The sequence below is a fragment of the Hirundo rustica genome, chromosome W (genome assembly GCF_015227805.2).
Source record: "Hirundo rustica isolate bHirRus1 chromosome W, bHirRus1.pri.v3, whole genome shotgun sequence".
NCBI classification, from domain to species: Eukaryota; Metazoa; Chordata; class Aves; order Passeriformes; family Hirundinidae; genus Hirundo; species Hirundo rustica.
The window spans coordinates 23,662,521-23,678,436 of record NC_053487.1 but is presented as its reverse complement, the minus strand read 5'-3'; the positions used below and the strand labels follow the sequence as shown (position 1 = coordinate 23,678,436).

The 15,916-nt window shown below is 46.2% G+C and overlaps 1 protein-coding gene across 1 annotated transcript; it reads left to right on the top strand.

Moving 5' to 3' along the window:
- Nucleotides 1-6,557: 6,557 nt before the first annotated feature.
- UBE2A (ubiquitin conjugating enzyme E2 A) lies at nt 6,558-15,898 on the top strand. The gene is made up of 6 exons (XM_040089040.2): nt 6,558-6,721; nt 6,933-7,013; nt 7,123-7,148; nt 12,881-12,970; nt 13,994-14,082; nt 14,456-15,898. Exons 1-6 carry the CDS (start codon nt 6,678-6,680, stop codon nt 14,582-14,584), a joined length of 459 nt encoding a protein of 152 aa, XP_039944974.1. The 5' UTR covers nt 6,558-6,677; the 3' UTR covers nt 14,585-15,898.
- Nucleotides 15,899-15,916: the final 18 nt, after the last annotated feature.

Sequence of the window (15,916 nt, the reverse complement as noted above, 5' to 3'; positions counted from 1 at the left end):
AACTTTCCTCCCATGGGCCTTTGCAGACACATGTTAATATTTCTTAGGTTTCGTTGTTTCATTGGTTTGTTAAGTTTATGTCACCCTGTTACCATATATGCACACCTGCCAGAATGTTCTTCCTTCCCTTGAACCCCATTGGGTTATTTTTGCCGCAGTACCCTGCCCCTGTGATCCTATTAGTCCCCCTGGTTCCTGGCCACCCCTCTGCAGCATTTTTCCCCATCCCTATTGGACCCTGACCTCAGGACCACCCCATTTGTCTGGTATATATCCCTGGATCCTTGGCCCCATTTTGGCTCTCTTCCCTGGAACACATTCGAGGCTGTACCTATGATGCATGCATCGACAATAAACAGCCCTCGGATTTCCAAACAGGATCCCATCTCCTCGCCTTTATCGTCAGCTCTTTATTATCAGAGTGCACTGGGCCCTGAGGTGCAGGTCGCTCTCAGAGACACGCAGTAGCACGATGCTATACCTTAAGTGCTACAATTAAGTTTGCTCATCTTGTCTGACCAATGCAAACTTCAGTTCCAAAACCAGGAACAAGAGTAGCTCAAGTGCTTTGCTGACGTACAAAACGAGGACCATTTTTAAAATTGTAAAAAGCCCAAGACCAACTGTCCAAGAGACAATTTCATACTTTCTATCCTCAGGTGGTGTTGAGGTTTAAGTCTCCTGTAGAATTTTTTCCCCCCTCCCAAGTTGCTAGGAGACTAAGTGCTGAGTGCTTAACCTGGACAAAAGAACTGATTACTTAGTTTTGGGGGAGGGGAAAAAAAGCTCCCGGAGAGAGCGGAGGGTGGGGGGATCTCGCGGCTTTTTTTTTCTTCTTCCGGGGGGAGCACGGATCGGGCCACGGCTGGCTGCTGGAGTCCACGGTTAACGAAGGAGTCTGGTCCTGGGAATTCTACCATCTGTTGGAGCACCCAGGAATTCGGAGTTTCTTCGCTGTCCTGCTGGATTTTGGGTGAGCCCGGGTCTCGCCGCTGCGGCTTCTCCGGCGCTGCCACCCCTGCCTGCCGAGGACACCCCCTGCCTGTGGAGGACAGTCCACCACACCCGGCTTCCAGCCATCAGCGCCGGAGCTTCCACCGTTTGCCCTCGGGGTTCTTGGTTCTGTTCTACTATTGTTATAATTGCTGTTTTTTTTTTGTCTGTCCTGTTATATTTACTAGTAAAGGACTGTTATTCCTTTTCCCCATAGCTCTGACTGAAAAGTTTTATTTTTAATCTTCCAAATTATAATAACACGGAGGGAAGGATTCAAATTCCTCATTTCCTAGAGAGGCCTGCCTCTCCATAGCAGACACCTGTCTTTTCAAAACCAAGACAGGTGGAAGCTGCACATTTCCTCCCCCTTTCCATCTACTACCCTTCTGTCACAGGAGGTAAGATCAGTTGTGATGTTCTTGCCATTTATTCTTCGCGTGCCCCTTGCAGTAGCAGCTGAGCTGCAGATCCTCCACAAGAGCCTTGCTGTGCCCTGATGCCTCATGGCAATGACCTGTTCAGCCAAGAAGACATGAGAGCATAGGCTGGCAAAGCCATGGCCTGATTTCTCTTTCCCTTGTTCCTCGTCCAACAGGTCACAGAAAGCCTCCCTGCAAGCACTCTGCTGGCTGCTCTTCAGTTAGCTCTCCAGACAACGGCATGCAATTTTAAGTTCAAGGGGACTAAAATAACATCTCTATAAAACTCGTAAAGGAAATCTCATCCTCACAAAGCTGCAATTTGCCTGTGACTATACCAGGATCTCTCTATACTTGTAGTCTGATCTGCAAGATAGCTTTTGTGTACAAAGCCAACACATCTCAGAGCTTTGTGTTCAGCACCAAAGAAAAACTCACCAACTCTTGTAGCCTTTTCCTGCCCATGCCTTTGCGTTCCAGCTGTTTCTCAATCACTTTTGCATTCTGTGCATATGAGTCTGCAATCTCCCTTTGAAATACACACATCACTTTGCAACAGCAAACCCCAGAGTAAAAACATCTCATCCAAACAGTGAGACCATTGCTGGCTCTGCCCAGCTCAGATGTGGCTGCCACTAAGGACATCCAAAACTCACTGCTTCAATCTCCTCCTCCTCTTCATCAATTGTGGAGACTGTGACAGAACTGAACTTGCCCATGTCTTTGGTCTGTTTGGTCATCATCACCTGTTGGAGTCCAGGGCATTCTTTTGGTTGCCCTGGAGGGTCAGGGACCTGGGCAGGGGGGTCTGGGACCCCAGCCCAGAGCCCAGAGCTCAGAGAGACACTGGATTCGATTTCAGTCCATGGGAGAGGCTTCTTGCACTGCAGGAAGCATTGCAGGCCACAAGAGTGTAAAAAATAGTAGTTTAGTATATCACAGGGTGAAAAAACAGTGAGTTTGGGATTTTTGGCATTGAAGTGAATGGGGCAAGATGGAGAATTTAGGGCGTTGTCTCTTTCTTCTTCCTTCTTGTTCCCTCACTCCATTTCTGCAGTGACATTGGCACAAAGTAGTTAGTGAGGATTGGGTCGGAGTAAAGATGACCTTTTTAGTAATAGTGATAGACATTGGTAATAAATAGTAAATAAAGAATACGTAGCAATTAGTATAAAAGATAAGGACAGCCCAGAGACAGGAGGAGTCACCAGATGTCCGAGCCGCGGCAAACATCTTTTGGACACTAAGAAAATTGTAAGATAAGAACTAATAAACGAAGCATGTAACCTTGAAGACTCCGTCTTTTCCTGCGTTTGGCACAGAGCTTTGCAGAGGGCCAGAACTCTAAAACCACCTGAATGCTGGGGAATTTAAACTCCAGGGAAAAGGAGCCCCCGACAACTGGCGTCCCTGGGATGGGCAGAGACAACTGCCATCCCAGATGGGACAGAAACAATCACCTGGGTGAAAAACAAGAATATTTTGTTAAACCTTGGCAACAGTTGTGCCAGTAGGAATTGCTTCCTCCTTCCAAAGCTTTTAAGGCTTCTTATGCAAGCCATCAAGATTACCTGAATTCTGTGGGTAGCAAAGGGGAATTATGCTCAGTGATTTTTGGGCTTAGAGGTGTCATTACCAGAAGCAAGCTCACTGATATACAGTAATGAGCCAGACTTTGAGAATCACCATGCAGACTACTAACCTGGCCTACTTACAATTGGAAACTTTCTGTTAACTGAGCCTAAATATCAGGCACAGTCTAGATTTTAGAGTTTATTTTGCTTTCCTTTAGCGCGAGGACTCCAAGCTACAGTGACCTCTGTCAAGGAAAACTTAAAGGAGACATGGACAAGACACCAAATTGAGTTATTGTTCAGGGGTCCTTTCCTTTTTCTTTTCTCTCCCCTCTGCCCTCACCATTAAGTTATTTTATACACAACACCTTTAGAAAAGCAAAGATAACCTTCTTCTCTAAAACCAATGTCTTGGGTTGCAATATGTAACCAAAACAGTGTATTCTATTTTCCATCTGTTGAAAACGGTTGAGGAGGTGTTTTTTTTTCTTTATCTCTTGTATAATCCATTCCTCATAACTCCAGAGGGGAGGGGGCAGGTGTCTTCTGTTAATGGGCCAGCTGTTAAAACTGGTGGGACAGTGTTCTTATCTCCTCCATGACCCATCCTCCCTCTGGGGGGATATCTTCTGTTAATGGGCCATTAAGGCTTACCACATGACTGATACAATTACATCATCCCATTGTGAGATGCTCCACCCAGTGGGAGGAGCCAACCATTCCTACCTAGATAAAAACTGGGAGTCAGAACACCAGGGCAGCCTGTTTTCCCTTGAGGAAGACTGGACCCATCATCTTGATACCACTGGACCCTTCTACAGGATCATCTCTACTCCAACAAAACTACATCTGTTACTCCAGGAGGACTTATTTGGACTGCTTCCAACACCCTGACCTACAAGGTGTCAGGTTGTATTCTGACTCTGTCAGGGTTTCTAGGATTTTTTGTTTGTTTGGGGTTTTTTTGTACTACTAGATGTTGCAGTGCATTAATTGGGTTTATATTGTATTTCATTTTTATACTGGGTTTTGTAATGGTTTCTTCTGTACCACCATGTTCCCTTGGAAAATGTATCATGAGGTTTGTCCCTGCTCCACCTTGCCCATCTTCCCACACTGGAATGTAACCTAACTCTGTTCCACTCCCACCTTGTCCCTGATTGGGTAGTGGCTTGTCCCTGCCTCTAGCCCCTTCCTCCCTGGGTAAAAGCCCTTGGGATCACGTGGGGCTCTCTCTTGCACCAGGATGGGGACTGGACTGAGCTCCGGACTCTGCAGGGGAAGGACCCCAGAATAAAGCGGTGATCTCCCCCCAGACAAAGAGCAGACTCTTTCCTTTTGCCATCGACGGATGCCTGCTCTCTCTAAAGAAAAAGGTTTGCCTCCCTGGGATCTTTAAGGCCCTGAGAAGGAAGATTCCTTCTGGCATGGGCTCTCTCTCAAGCTAGCCAAGGCTAAAACGGAGCACAGGCTCTGAGGGAGAGAGAGAGCTGCTTCAACTATATTTGTATTTTTAATATTCCTAGTAAAAAATTGCTATTCCTATTCCCATATCTTTGACTGAAAGCCCCTAATTGCAAAATTATAATAATTTGGAGGGAGGGGGTTTACATTTTCCATTCCAAGGGAAGCTCCAGCTTTCCCTGGCAGACACCTGTCTTTCCAAACCAAGACAGCCAATCACCTTTTTAGGAGGTTCTTGTTTCTGAGTACATATGTTTGTTTTCCCAAAACCCTGGCCAAATTTGACCACAGCACCATCAACAATGAACGTCACAGGAGCATTTTTCTGTTGGTGTTGATAAAAGAGCAGCAGTACACACCTGGAAACAGAAATACACACAGCTGAGAGGAAACCCAGATTCTGGATTCCTATGGTTTCCTCATAAAAAGATTCTAAAAGTCACTCAAAAAACTAAAAAAGGCCACTCACTTGTCACACTTCTTCCTGAACTGCCGCTCTATGCCTTTGGGTCTGGGGACAGAGGCAGCGCTTGAGCAGAGCACACAGACACAGGGTCTCCATGCCTGGCTGGCGGCTCCCAGCTGGGCGGGGAGGGCAGCCCGTTCCCCGGGCCTGGGGCTCAGAGGGACAGGGGATGCAGAGGCCAGGCCCACCTGCGCAGGAAGACGCTCTCCTCCTCCTCGGCGTTGCAGAACTTATGGGCGTGCTTGGCCGCGTCCATCACGCGGGCGCGGTCCCGCGGCCGCATCGGCAGCTTCTCCAGCTGGCAATCTGCGGGGAGCGGCGGGGCTGGGCGGGCACCCTCGCCGGGAACCCGGAATCTGCATCCCGAACCCGCACCCCACCCATACCTCTGTGCCGCTGGGCCGCGGCCTGCCCCTGCCCTCGGCTCACCGAGCACCAGCACCATCTGCCCGCACAGACAGTAGTAGACGTGCAGCGGCTTCTCCCCATTGTCGTACTCCTCGCGGCTCCGGGGGAGCATAGAGCCAGGCGGCTTCCGGCTCTCCTGTGCCTCAAAAGGCCGGACACTGGACAAGGCTCTTCTTGACAAACACGAATAGCTCACACAGTTCTTACTGCGCAGGCTGGTACAGCGGGAAAGGGAATGGCAGATTCGCAGTGCGGCCCTGATAACAATTTTAACTTTCACTAGGTTTTCTCCCGTGTCTTTCTTCAGCTGCCTCCCCACACAGCTGGATTATATGAAATTACAAGTGAGGATAAACTCGAGAAACAGAGTCCAGCCAGCCTGCTTGACATGACAGTGGAGAGAGTCTTTATTTCCAAAAGCTGTTAAAGAAATGCAGAAAATAGCTTATTTTTCCCTTGGAAAACACTCTGGGAAAGCAGAAAATACAGTGTAGCAGGTTGTGCTGGTTTTGACAGTGATGGAGTTAATTTTCTTCACAGTAGCTGGTATGGGGCTGTGGTTTGGATTTGTGCTGGAAGCAGTGCTGATAACTCAGAGATGTTTTTGTTACTGCTGAGCAGGGTTTACCCTGAGCCAAGGCCTTTTCTGCTCCTTATCTCACCCGAGCAGCGAGAGGCGCACAAGGAGCTGGGAGGGGATACACAGCCAGGACAGCTGATCCCAGCTGACCCGAAGGATATCCCAGACCATATGGCCTTATGCTCAGCAATATATCTGGGGGGAAGGAGGGGCATTTGGAATGATGGTGTTTGTCTTTCCAAGACACCGTCACGTGTAATGGAGCCCTGCCTGGCCTGGGGAAGCGGGGAATGAGCTCTTTGTTTTGGTTCGTTCGTGCGTCTGGCCTTTGCTTTACCTATCGAACTGTTTCGATCCCAACACGCAACGCCGCCGCCGCACCGCCCCGTCCGTGACGCCACTAGTCACGCCGTACCCCCACCCTCCGCCACCGTTGGTACCGCCCCCCGCCGTGGTGGTAGAAGCTGGGCCGGGGACTCAGTCACATCCGGCTCCGCCCTCCTCTCCCCGCACCGTTGGTACATCCCGGGACCGTCCGGCTGCTGGTGTAGGGGTTGGTGCAGTTTAGGCCCCCTGTGTCCGCCGTAGTGGTAGAGGCCGCCGCCGCCGCCGCCGCCGCCGCCGCCGCCGCCGCCGCCGCCGCCGCCGCCGCCGCCGCCGCCGCCTCCTCCGCCTCCTCCGCCGCCTCCTCCTCAGTCGGAGCTCGAACCTTAGCCGCACCCGGCGCTCCCTCTGGCAGTGTATGCTTGAGCTATAACCCTCAGCCCGCCATGTCCACTCCGGCCCGTAGGCGCCTCATGCGGGACTTCAAGAGGTACCGAGGCCGTGGGACGAGGGTAAAGCGGCGGGCGGGCGGAGGACGAAGGGCCGAGCGCTACCGGGGGAGGAGGGGGCAGTACAACATGGCGGCCGGGCAAGGCGCGCTCCGCTGATTGCGTAGTGCGGGCGGGGCTGCCTGGCGCGGGTTACGCCGTTTGCGCAACGCGGGGGGTGCGGGCCGCGCTCACCGTCCCTGTGCCCCGCAGGCTGCAGGAGGATCCCCCTGCCGGGGTGAGCGGGGCTCCCTCTGAGAACAACATCATGGTGTGGAACGCCGTCATCTTCGGGTGAGTCGGCAGGGAAGGGGGCGGCGGGCCGCGGGGGCCGCTCAGCTGCCAGGGGGTTGGAGCCGGGCTGCCAGCGGGGTAACGCTGTGCTTTGCTTTCCCTTCTCCAGGCCCGAGGGAACCCCTTTCGAGGACGGTAAGTGCGGCGTGCGGGGCTGGTGTTTGGCTTTCTCGGGGTAAACTGCTGCAGTTTGACAGGGACTTGGTGTCACTACCGTAGACTCTGCAACAGGTGTGGGATTGGGGGGGGGTGCATGTTCACCTGACAGCACATATTTATGTAAATATTAATTTTCTAATTCTAGTCTCAGAAAGTGTTGTAGATTTAGATTGTTATGTTGACTTACAGAAACGTACAAATTAGCTTGTACGGTCTTGCTTGTAATTGCTACATGTATTATAAGTAATTTTAAGGATCTCTACAAACTTTTCTGTTGAACTCTGGATCATGTTTTTAGGGACATTCATGTTTGGGTAACCATCAATAACTTGGTATAGAACTGTTGTCTTTTGTTTGAGTTCTGTATTTTTTTCTGATGCTGGAACTGTTTTGTGAGCAAGTTCCAACATGAGCCAGCTGAAGTAGGAAATGGGCTGAATATTTGAGGAAGTTCATAAGAGTGGCTTTTTCTTATCATTTATTTCATTCTGCTACAATTGGTATCATTCAGGTCTTAAGATTGAAAAGACTTTTTAAGTTTAAAAGCTGACTAAATAGGTCCTGGTGACATACCTGTAGTTTCCATCTGGTCTTACTGACTTTGATAGGTTTACTGATGCTATATGAGTACTTAAGCATCTTGTGAAAACCTGTTAGACATGAAATACCATCTAACTGAAATCAGTGATGCATTTTTTAAGATACTTTCAGTGTAGGCTATAATTAATCTTAGATCTCCATGACTCATGACAAAAGCATAGGAAAAATTCCTTAACTCCTATGTTGTTCTTGGCTAACTCCCTTGTCTTTGTGTATCCTTGGTGGTAGCACCTGTGGATGTGCCTCTAAATTGCAGATTGTATTTATCTGTGAAGATTTTGAAGACTAAATGTATCAGGCCTAAGAAAACTGAAGATACTTTTTTAATGTATTTCATTAATTAAGAAATTTGCTGGAGTAGCTGCTTCAGCAGTCTAATGTTTAGAACTTGGACTTAAAACATTGCGTAATAGAACAGCTAGACTAAATGTATTTTGCTGTCTTATCTGGTAACCTTTAAAGAAGGGCTTACTTAAACCTCTGTGGGGATTTCTAGAGATGCTTAGGCTCTTGGAGCACTGCTGCTAATAGAGTGATTCACTGTTTGGAGTAGAAAGCTGTCTCCTTGCAGTGTGCTAAAATGCAGGTTCTTGCCATGCTCAGGCTTTTTCAGCTCAGCATGTGGTTAACAGATGCTGTAAGGGCTTTTTTTCCCATATATTTCCATTTAGTTGCAGAAGGTTGAGGACTGCTTTTGAGAGTCCTGACATTGATTTCCTCTGTGCTTTCTGAAGCAGCATTGTATCTTTATCTCGGATACTGAGGATGTGTTGCACTCACAGCAGTTTGAAGTTCAGCTTGAGGCTGCTGCTGCTGTCCTCCTGCTTTGGTTGATATCATAATGTAATCTCAGGGTGTGATGGGTTGCCCTTTTCTTAGCAAAGTCTGTTTTTTCACACTGTGTTCTCAGGAAAACAGATGTGTCTTGTGTTGCAGGATATCTGCTTATCTCTTCTCCTCTGGACGTCTTACCTTACTGGATAACAAAGCACTAAGTGGTGCCTGGAGATAGGGCTTGTTGGTGCCTGAGCTGTGCTTTCCCATTCAGTGAGTGGAGTAGCACAATTCAGATAATGGTAGTGCAATCCAGATGCAGTTCAGCTTCATGTAGGTAAGAGTAAGGAAATTTTAATTTAACAGCATGTTAGTTTGGACTTGCTTTGCAACTGCACAGGCCCTTGTGACTCAAAGGTTCTCTGAAACTATAATCTTTCTCATGAAGCCTTTGCAGGTCAGTGTTCTTTTTAATTTTTAGGCACTTTCACTCCGTGGTGATACTGTAAAATTACAGATAGCTTAGTTCTGGTAAAAGTAGCCTGTGAAATTTGGGGAGGTTTGTTATTCTAGAGGTATAATAATGCCAACATCATGAGAGCTACTGTTCTTTATCCTCGTTCGGGTGAGGCCCTTCTCTGCTTGCAGCTTCTGAGGTATTGTGGTTGGTCTGGGCTGCAAACCTGAAGTTGAAACACATTTGTTTACTTGCTGTGCAGCATTCTGCAGCTGATATCACTCTTTCTCCACCCCCAGACTTTGGAGGGTGTTTTCACAACTCAATGCACAGGCTGGTTCAGCTTAGGAGCAACCACTAATTTAGATCAGCAGCATAACTTCCATCTTCTGGTTTAAGAAGATTTGATTGCAGGTGTCTGCAGTAGGACCCTGGGGATATTTATCATGATCTTCACCATATTTCTAAGAATCTTTGTGTGGCATCTAAAGTGGTAATGCTGGCACAGCCATGGAAATCCAGGCTGTCCCAGTCCTTTGGACCTGTTTATCTGAAACTGGATGATGATACTATGGTTAGTGTAGGATTCCTGGCTCAGAGAGATTTAAGTAGTTCAGCTTGTATCAGTAGTATCAGGATACTCAGTAGTATCCTGCCTTGCTGTGATTGTGCAGGAGGCTTGAACAGAGAACACAAGGCATTTGTCTTGTGTGGTTTATGTCTTGCTTATGGAATATGGATCCTGTATCCTTGTGCAGGAGTGAAAGAGCTCATCCTGCTTTTTGGGCAGTGGAATGGAGGGGTTGCTCTTGGGGGCTGCAGTGAGGGGGCCCCACAGAGGGACACGGGCTCTGCTCTCTGGAGTTCTGGGGCTGGTGCACAAGCCATGCAGAAGCCTCTCTTGGCTGTGTCAGGGTCTCAAATCCTGAGGTGGAAGTGATCAACAAGCTAAGTACAGGGCAGAAAAGAGAATATTCTCCTAAGATTAGTGATGATCCCAATATCAATAATGACAGTAAATATGATAATTTATGTTTTAAAAATGTCTATCTAGGGTAAGTTGTGAGAAATATCAGTTGAAAGCATTAAAATTAGTGACAGAAGGGACTGGACACTGAAGGCCTCATCCGCAGCAGTGTTTTGTGATACCTGTTGTGGGCTTTCAGTGTGAGTGACCCTTGGACTTTGGTGCATCAAATCTCTGGATTTGCCCTTTAATAAAGCTCAATAGTGAGAGTTTGTGTACTGTGGAGCATTTCCAAAGAGCCATTGCCTCTGGGCCCTGCCTTGGAAATCTGAGTAGGTAGATATTCCAGCTGGATATTGCTCCAGATGAGCCCTTTGTTCCGATTTGTGTTAAAAGTAGTGCTGTCCTGTCTCTGGTGGGACAATAGCTTCCCTTTCTTTCAGTAGTTTTAAATAGATTCTCAGACCAAACTGCTCCTGTTACTGTCAAACCTGTGTGATGGTTTGTGCTTGGTTTTCAGCCTACTGCTTGCTAAGTCATTCCTTCCTCAGGAGGAGGCTACTGAGGATCAGAACTGAGGCAGGGAGAGCTGAGAATATCTAGAGTCAAATCTCTAAGCATTTGGTTCTAAGGGGCTGATGTTTGCAGCTGGTAGAAGTTGTTACTAACTTCCCAGTCCTGGGTTTCAAGCTGATCTCAGACCTGGCTCTGTGCCTCTAGACTAAGCTGGAGTAAACTTGAAAACCCCAGTGCAGGCTTCCAGTAATTTGAACAATCCTAACTACTGTTCTGGCTCGTTTGTTTCACAGTGAGATAGCATAGTGTTGGCTCTCTGCTGTTACATTGTTAGGCTGCTAATAAAAAAAACCAAACATGCATAAACTTATTTTTAGGGTGTTGAGACTTCCCACTGCTGTAGGGAAAGTGCTAAAGCATCTGTGCTGTGTCTTCATTTGCTAACTGGAGCATCAAAGCAATGACCTTTATTTCTTGCAACTCAGTGTTACAGTTTATCTCCTTATAAAGAAAGGAGTCCCTGGGAAATCTTGCAGGTCCTTGCTGATCTAAAAAAAAACAAAAAATGGAAAACTAAAAATCTATTCTCTCACTTACAGTTGTTGGCACATGTTTGCCAGCCAAACAAAGGAATTGCTTTATTATATTAGTGCTGGAAAACTCCCTCACAGTAGGAAGCAAGGACACAGCATGGGAGGGATGGGGAAACCTGACTCATCACTGATACATAAGGATGCCCTTTCAAAAAAGGCAATATGCCCTACCAGCAGCTTGTTCCAGCTGTTACTATCAGGTGCAGTCCTTCTACAGGAGAGCTGTATATTTATATGAAGGTGCTTCAGATATTTCTGGGCATACCCAGGAACATCCCAAGCTGCCTCCAGGGTTGGCTGCTCTTGGTGGTAGTATGGTTGGGAGGAGCTCGCATGGTCTGCAGTGGAATAGGCAGAGTTCCTTAGTTACCGAGCTGAATCAGGAGTAGTCCTTAATCCCCTGAACCCATATGTGCAGCTTAGTCGACAGACTTCTTATTCTCAGATTGTCATAGCCTGAGGAGAAGGGCTAAAATAACTTATGTTGGTGCAGGCTATTAAAATGGTTGGATTGAGACTCAACTACCGTTTTCTGTTTCTGCTTAATCAGCCTTTCTCTAAGGATGACCAGTTAGTGTAATGTAAATGGTCAGGTTTATATTTTAAAGTGTCAGATTTGGATGCTGCATTCAGTACTACTTTTCTGCAAGACCTGATTACCTTCCAGTTGTTGAGGAACATGACTTTTTTTTTTTTTTATTGTTAATTTAGAGGAAATAAATTACAAGGTCCTTGCCATGACAGCATATTCCATAGATAGGACTCACGAAATGATGTTGTGTTACACAGATGGTTCTACACCCACTGCTGTTTGTACAGTGTACTGGGATTAGGCTCTCTGGAAGAAAACCCCAAGGGCAGATTTATTTCCCTACATTAACCTTTTGACTGGTGTCTTGGTTTGAAAAGACAGGTGTCTGCTAAGGAGAGGCAGGCCTCTCCAGGAAATGAGGAATTCAAATCCTTCTCTCCGTGTTATTATAATTTGGAAGATTAAAAAAAACAAAAAAACAACTTTTCAGTCAGAGCTATGGGGAAAAGGAATAACAGTCTTTTACTAGTAAATATAACAGGACAGACAAAAAAAACCAACAGCAATTATAACAATAGTAGAACAGAACCAAGAACCCCGAGGGCAAACGGTGGAAGCTCCGGCGCTGATGGCTGGAAGCCGGGCGTGGCAGACTGTCCTCCGCAGGCAGGGCGTGTCCTCGGCAGGCAGAGTTGGCAGTGCCGGAGAAGCCGCAGCGGCTGGACCCGGGCTCACCCAAAATCCAGCAGGACAGCGAAGAAAACTCCGAATTCCTGGGTGCTCCAACAGATGGTAGAATTCCCAGGGCCAGACCCCTCCATTACCCGTGGACTCCAGCAGTGGCCCGATCGGTGTTCCCCCCGGAAGAAGAGAGCCGCGAGACCCCCCCCACCCTCAGCTCTCTCCGGGAGCTTTTCTCCCTCCCCCAAACTAAGTTATCAGCTTCTTTTGTCCAGGTTAAGCACTCAGCATTTAGTCTCCTAGCAACTTGGGAGGGGGAAAAAATTCTACAGTAAACTTAACCCTCAACAACTGGTTTTGGCAATAAAAGTAAGTCACAGGAAATACTCTTGTACCAGTACTGTCTGGGATTTCGTGATTAACTCCATGAAAGTAAAGGAATTGCTATGGGATTGCACAATGTGTCTTCCACATCCAACAAGCCTGTGTGAGCACATTAGTGTCAGTGTGTATTGTGGGGATTGCTACTTACTCATCCCTTGTGTAAATTCATGCTGAATAAAGGTTGCTTATCTCTTTCAACTCCAGGAACTTTCAAACTTACAATAGAATTCACAGAAGAATACCCAAATAAGCCACCTACTGTCAGATTTGTCTCTAAAATGTTTCATCCAAATGGTAAGTGCTTACACAGTGCCTGGGTTTATTTTTGCTGTTTTGTTGGAGGTTTGGTGAGGGTGGGAAGAGAGGGCTGGGGTGTTTTTTGTTTTATAGCTTGCTGCATAAAAGGTCTACTTATAAAAGTTTTCACTATCTAATAAGGCAGCAAAATTGCAGTGTGGTTGTGTCATTTTGGTAAGGATGGATATGTGAGCAGTGCTCAGGCTTGAAAAGAAAGGGGCAATAAAAGGAGCCTCTTACCTTTCAGGTGTTACAGCACAGTACTGATGAGACACTCAACTGCCTGTTAAGTCTTACAGAAGAATGTTTTGTACTTAAATAGTAGTGCTTTGAACTTCTGTCTGTCTGTATTGTAGACATAGCATAGTGACACTGGTGAATGCAGCTGTTTTCTATGACTTTTCTTCCCCAAAATGCCTGTAAGAATGATATACCATGAAATACAGTGTTAGGATCCAGCTATAGCCAGTGACAGTAAGATTGCTTAATTAATCCCTTTCCTTGGTAACTAAAGGCTGGAGAGGTATTCCTTGCCTCCAAACAAATACTAGCTTTGTGCAGAAATACCAGAAACCTTCCAACATGGCAAGTGTGGGTACAGTGTAGAGAGGGAAGGTTCTGTAGCTGCTGTAAGGTGACTGGACTCTGTTGTAGACTTCCTGGGGAAACTTTCAGTGTGAACAACTGTTTGTGGGTGTTCTTTCTTTGGTTCACTTCTGGGTAGCTAATTTTTTTTTGCCTTAAAATCTGTTCATGGTTTTCCACAGTGGTAGTTGCAGTGACACAGAGAAGTTTGTGAGAGAATAAGCAGGGGTTGAGTTTAAATACTTCAGGCTTCTGTTGGTGAGGAGCTTCACTGCTTCCTACTTACAGGCCTGTTTGCAGGATTTCAGCCTGTCCAGACACTATGGACTGTTTCAGTGTGTCTGTATGTAGGTTTTCAGGATCGGGCAATACTAGGGAGAAAAGCCAGTAACTGTACAAGTTGTGTTTTAAGCTGGTTTTTTTGACCCTTTCCAGTCTATGCAGATGGTAGTATATGTCTGGATATCCTTCAGAATCGCTGGAGCCCCACTTATGATGTCTCCTCCATCTTAACATCCATACAGGTAAAAGAACTCTGCATGAAGAGACAGAATGACATTAGGATGCTTTGACAAAAACAGCTCAGGAAACTCTCCCCTCTCCTAAGAGCCAGTATAGCATCTTTACCTTGATATTGTCAGTGTGAATCCTTCCCAGGTGTAAACTGGCCAGGCAGTGACACAGGTGGTCACTGCAAGGTCCCACCAGTGATGCATTGCTTGGCTGTCACAGCAAGTCACCTGCCCTGTGCAGGGGTGATGCTGGTGGCCAAAGCTGCAAGGATGGAGTGTGCTGCACCTGGACTAACATCTCTGCTCTGACTAGTATGGATAGTTTAGAGAATGTGTTGGAAAACTGTTCTTTGCAGTGCCTAAGGATCTTTTTCTCTTTGCACAGTCCCTATTGGATGAGCCAAATCCGAACAGTCCAGCAAACAGCCAGGCAGCTCAGCTATACCAAGAGAATAAGCGGGAATATGAAAAACGGGTTTCTGCAATAGTAGAACAAAGCTGGCGTGACTGTTGACCCAGGATGATGCAAATGAACACTGTTGATGAGGAAAATAAAGTGTCCAAGTCATCTTTTTCCTTCTAACATTTACTTTGCAAGCAAAATAGCTGTTGTGCTGCTGCTACCCTCCCTTGCTGAAGCTTCTCCTTGGACATCAGAACGCACCCACTTTGAAGTTAAACATTCTGTACTTGGGTTACTTGCAAAAGAGTTACTGATGCTGAATTCATTTTCTGTGGTCTCTTTCCAGTCTTAGGGCAATATTGTGCATTTCTGTAGTGTACACTAAGCTTTTAATTGTAATTGTGTTATACACAGTGATGCTTATGTGTAGCTTGATAAAAGGGATGTTTATATACATACACATTTTTTTAACTGATATTAACTAAAGTGCTGAGGGGTCCCAGGGTGGTCACTTACCTCTACTATTGGTTTAGACCCCCATTGCATTTGTAAGTACTGGGTGAAGAAATCATCTTTTGTTTCCCTTTTGTATTGGTTTATCAACTCCTTTCCTCATGTTAAAAAAATCAACTCATCAATTGATTGCAATTCAAAGATTTAGTAAGACCCTGGAATCCTTGTTACTACTGGACTTCACATGCAAGATTTATGTACAGATCTACATAAATCACTATGGCTGTGGTACTTGGATCTTTGCTGAGAGGGTGAGAAACAAGCCCTTTTTATTTTAATTACTATTTTAAAGGACATGCCTACAGAAACTGTCAGTAGGTTTCTATAGTCCTGTCACTGAGGCATTACTGGACAAAACCAGGTAGAGCTGCGGTACTCAGCAAAAGGCCTTCCACATTAAGAAAGGGATAAAACCTGACCTGTTCCAGCGCTGGAATTACTCTCCTTCAGTGTCTTTCTCCTGCCCCTTATCTTTAGCTGAGAAAGCTAAATTGTTTGGGATCTAACTTTGTCTTGTGGAAAGTTTGAATTAAGTCCATGATAGGCACTCGAGTCTCTGCAGTTTCTGCTCTTTGTAGATGACCACATGGTTTGTGTGAGCTACTGCTGCATGCTTGAGTTTGTTCCCTTCAGTTTTATGAAAGTATTTTTTCAATTCTGAAAAAAACATTTGTAAGTCCAGTCACTTTTTTGGTAAGGCAAGTTTGTACCTTTGGATATAGAACCTTAAGCAGGAGTGTGGGATGGAACCTGCAATTGTGTTGTCCACTGTTCCAGTGTCTTTTGTGTACACATTGGTCTGTTAGTTGAAAAGTATAACTTTGCACAAGTAACCCATGTAAGAAACTGTACATTTTTCAAAAGTTGTAAATAAAGTGTAACCTTAGTGATTATTGTATAAATAGGCACAAAGTGTATAAACTGTGCTTA

Bases quoted from the DNA above. Each gene is read 5' to 3' on its own strand.
- UBE2A (XM_040089040.2), top strand. From the start codon at position 6,678: ATGTCCACTCCGGCCCGTAGGCGCCTCATGCGGGACTTCAAGAG. The intron at 7,014-7,122 runs GTGAGTCGGCAG...TCCCTTCTCCAG, and splicing joins TGGAACGCCGTCATCTTCGG to GCCCGAGGGAACCCCTTTCG. The intron at 12,971-13,993 runs GTAAGTGCTTAC...GACCCTTTCCAG, and splicing joins TAAAATGTTTCATCCAAATG to TCTATGCAGATGGTAGTATA.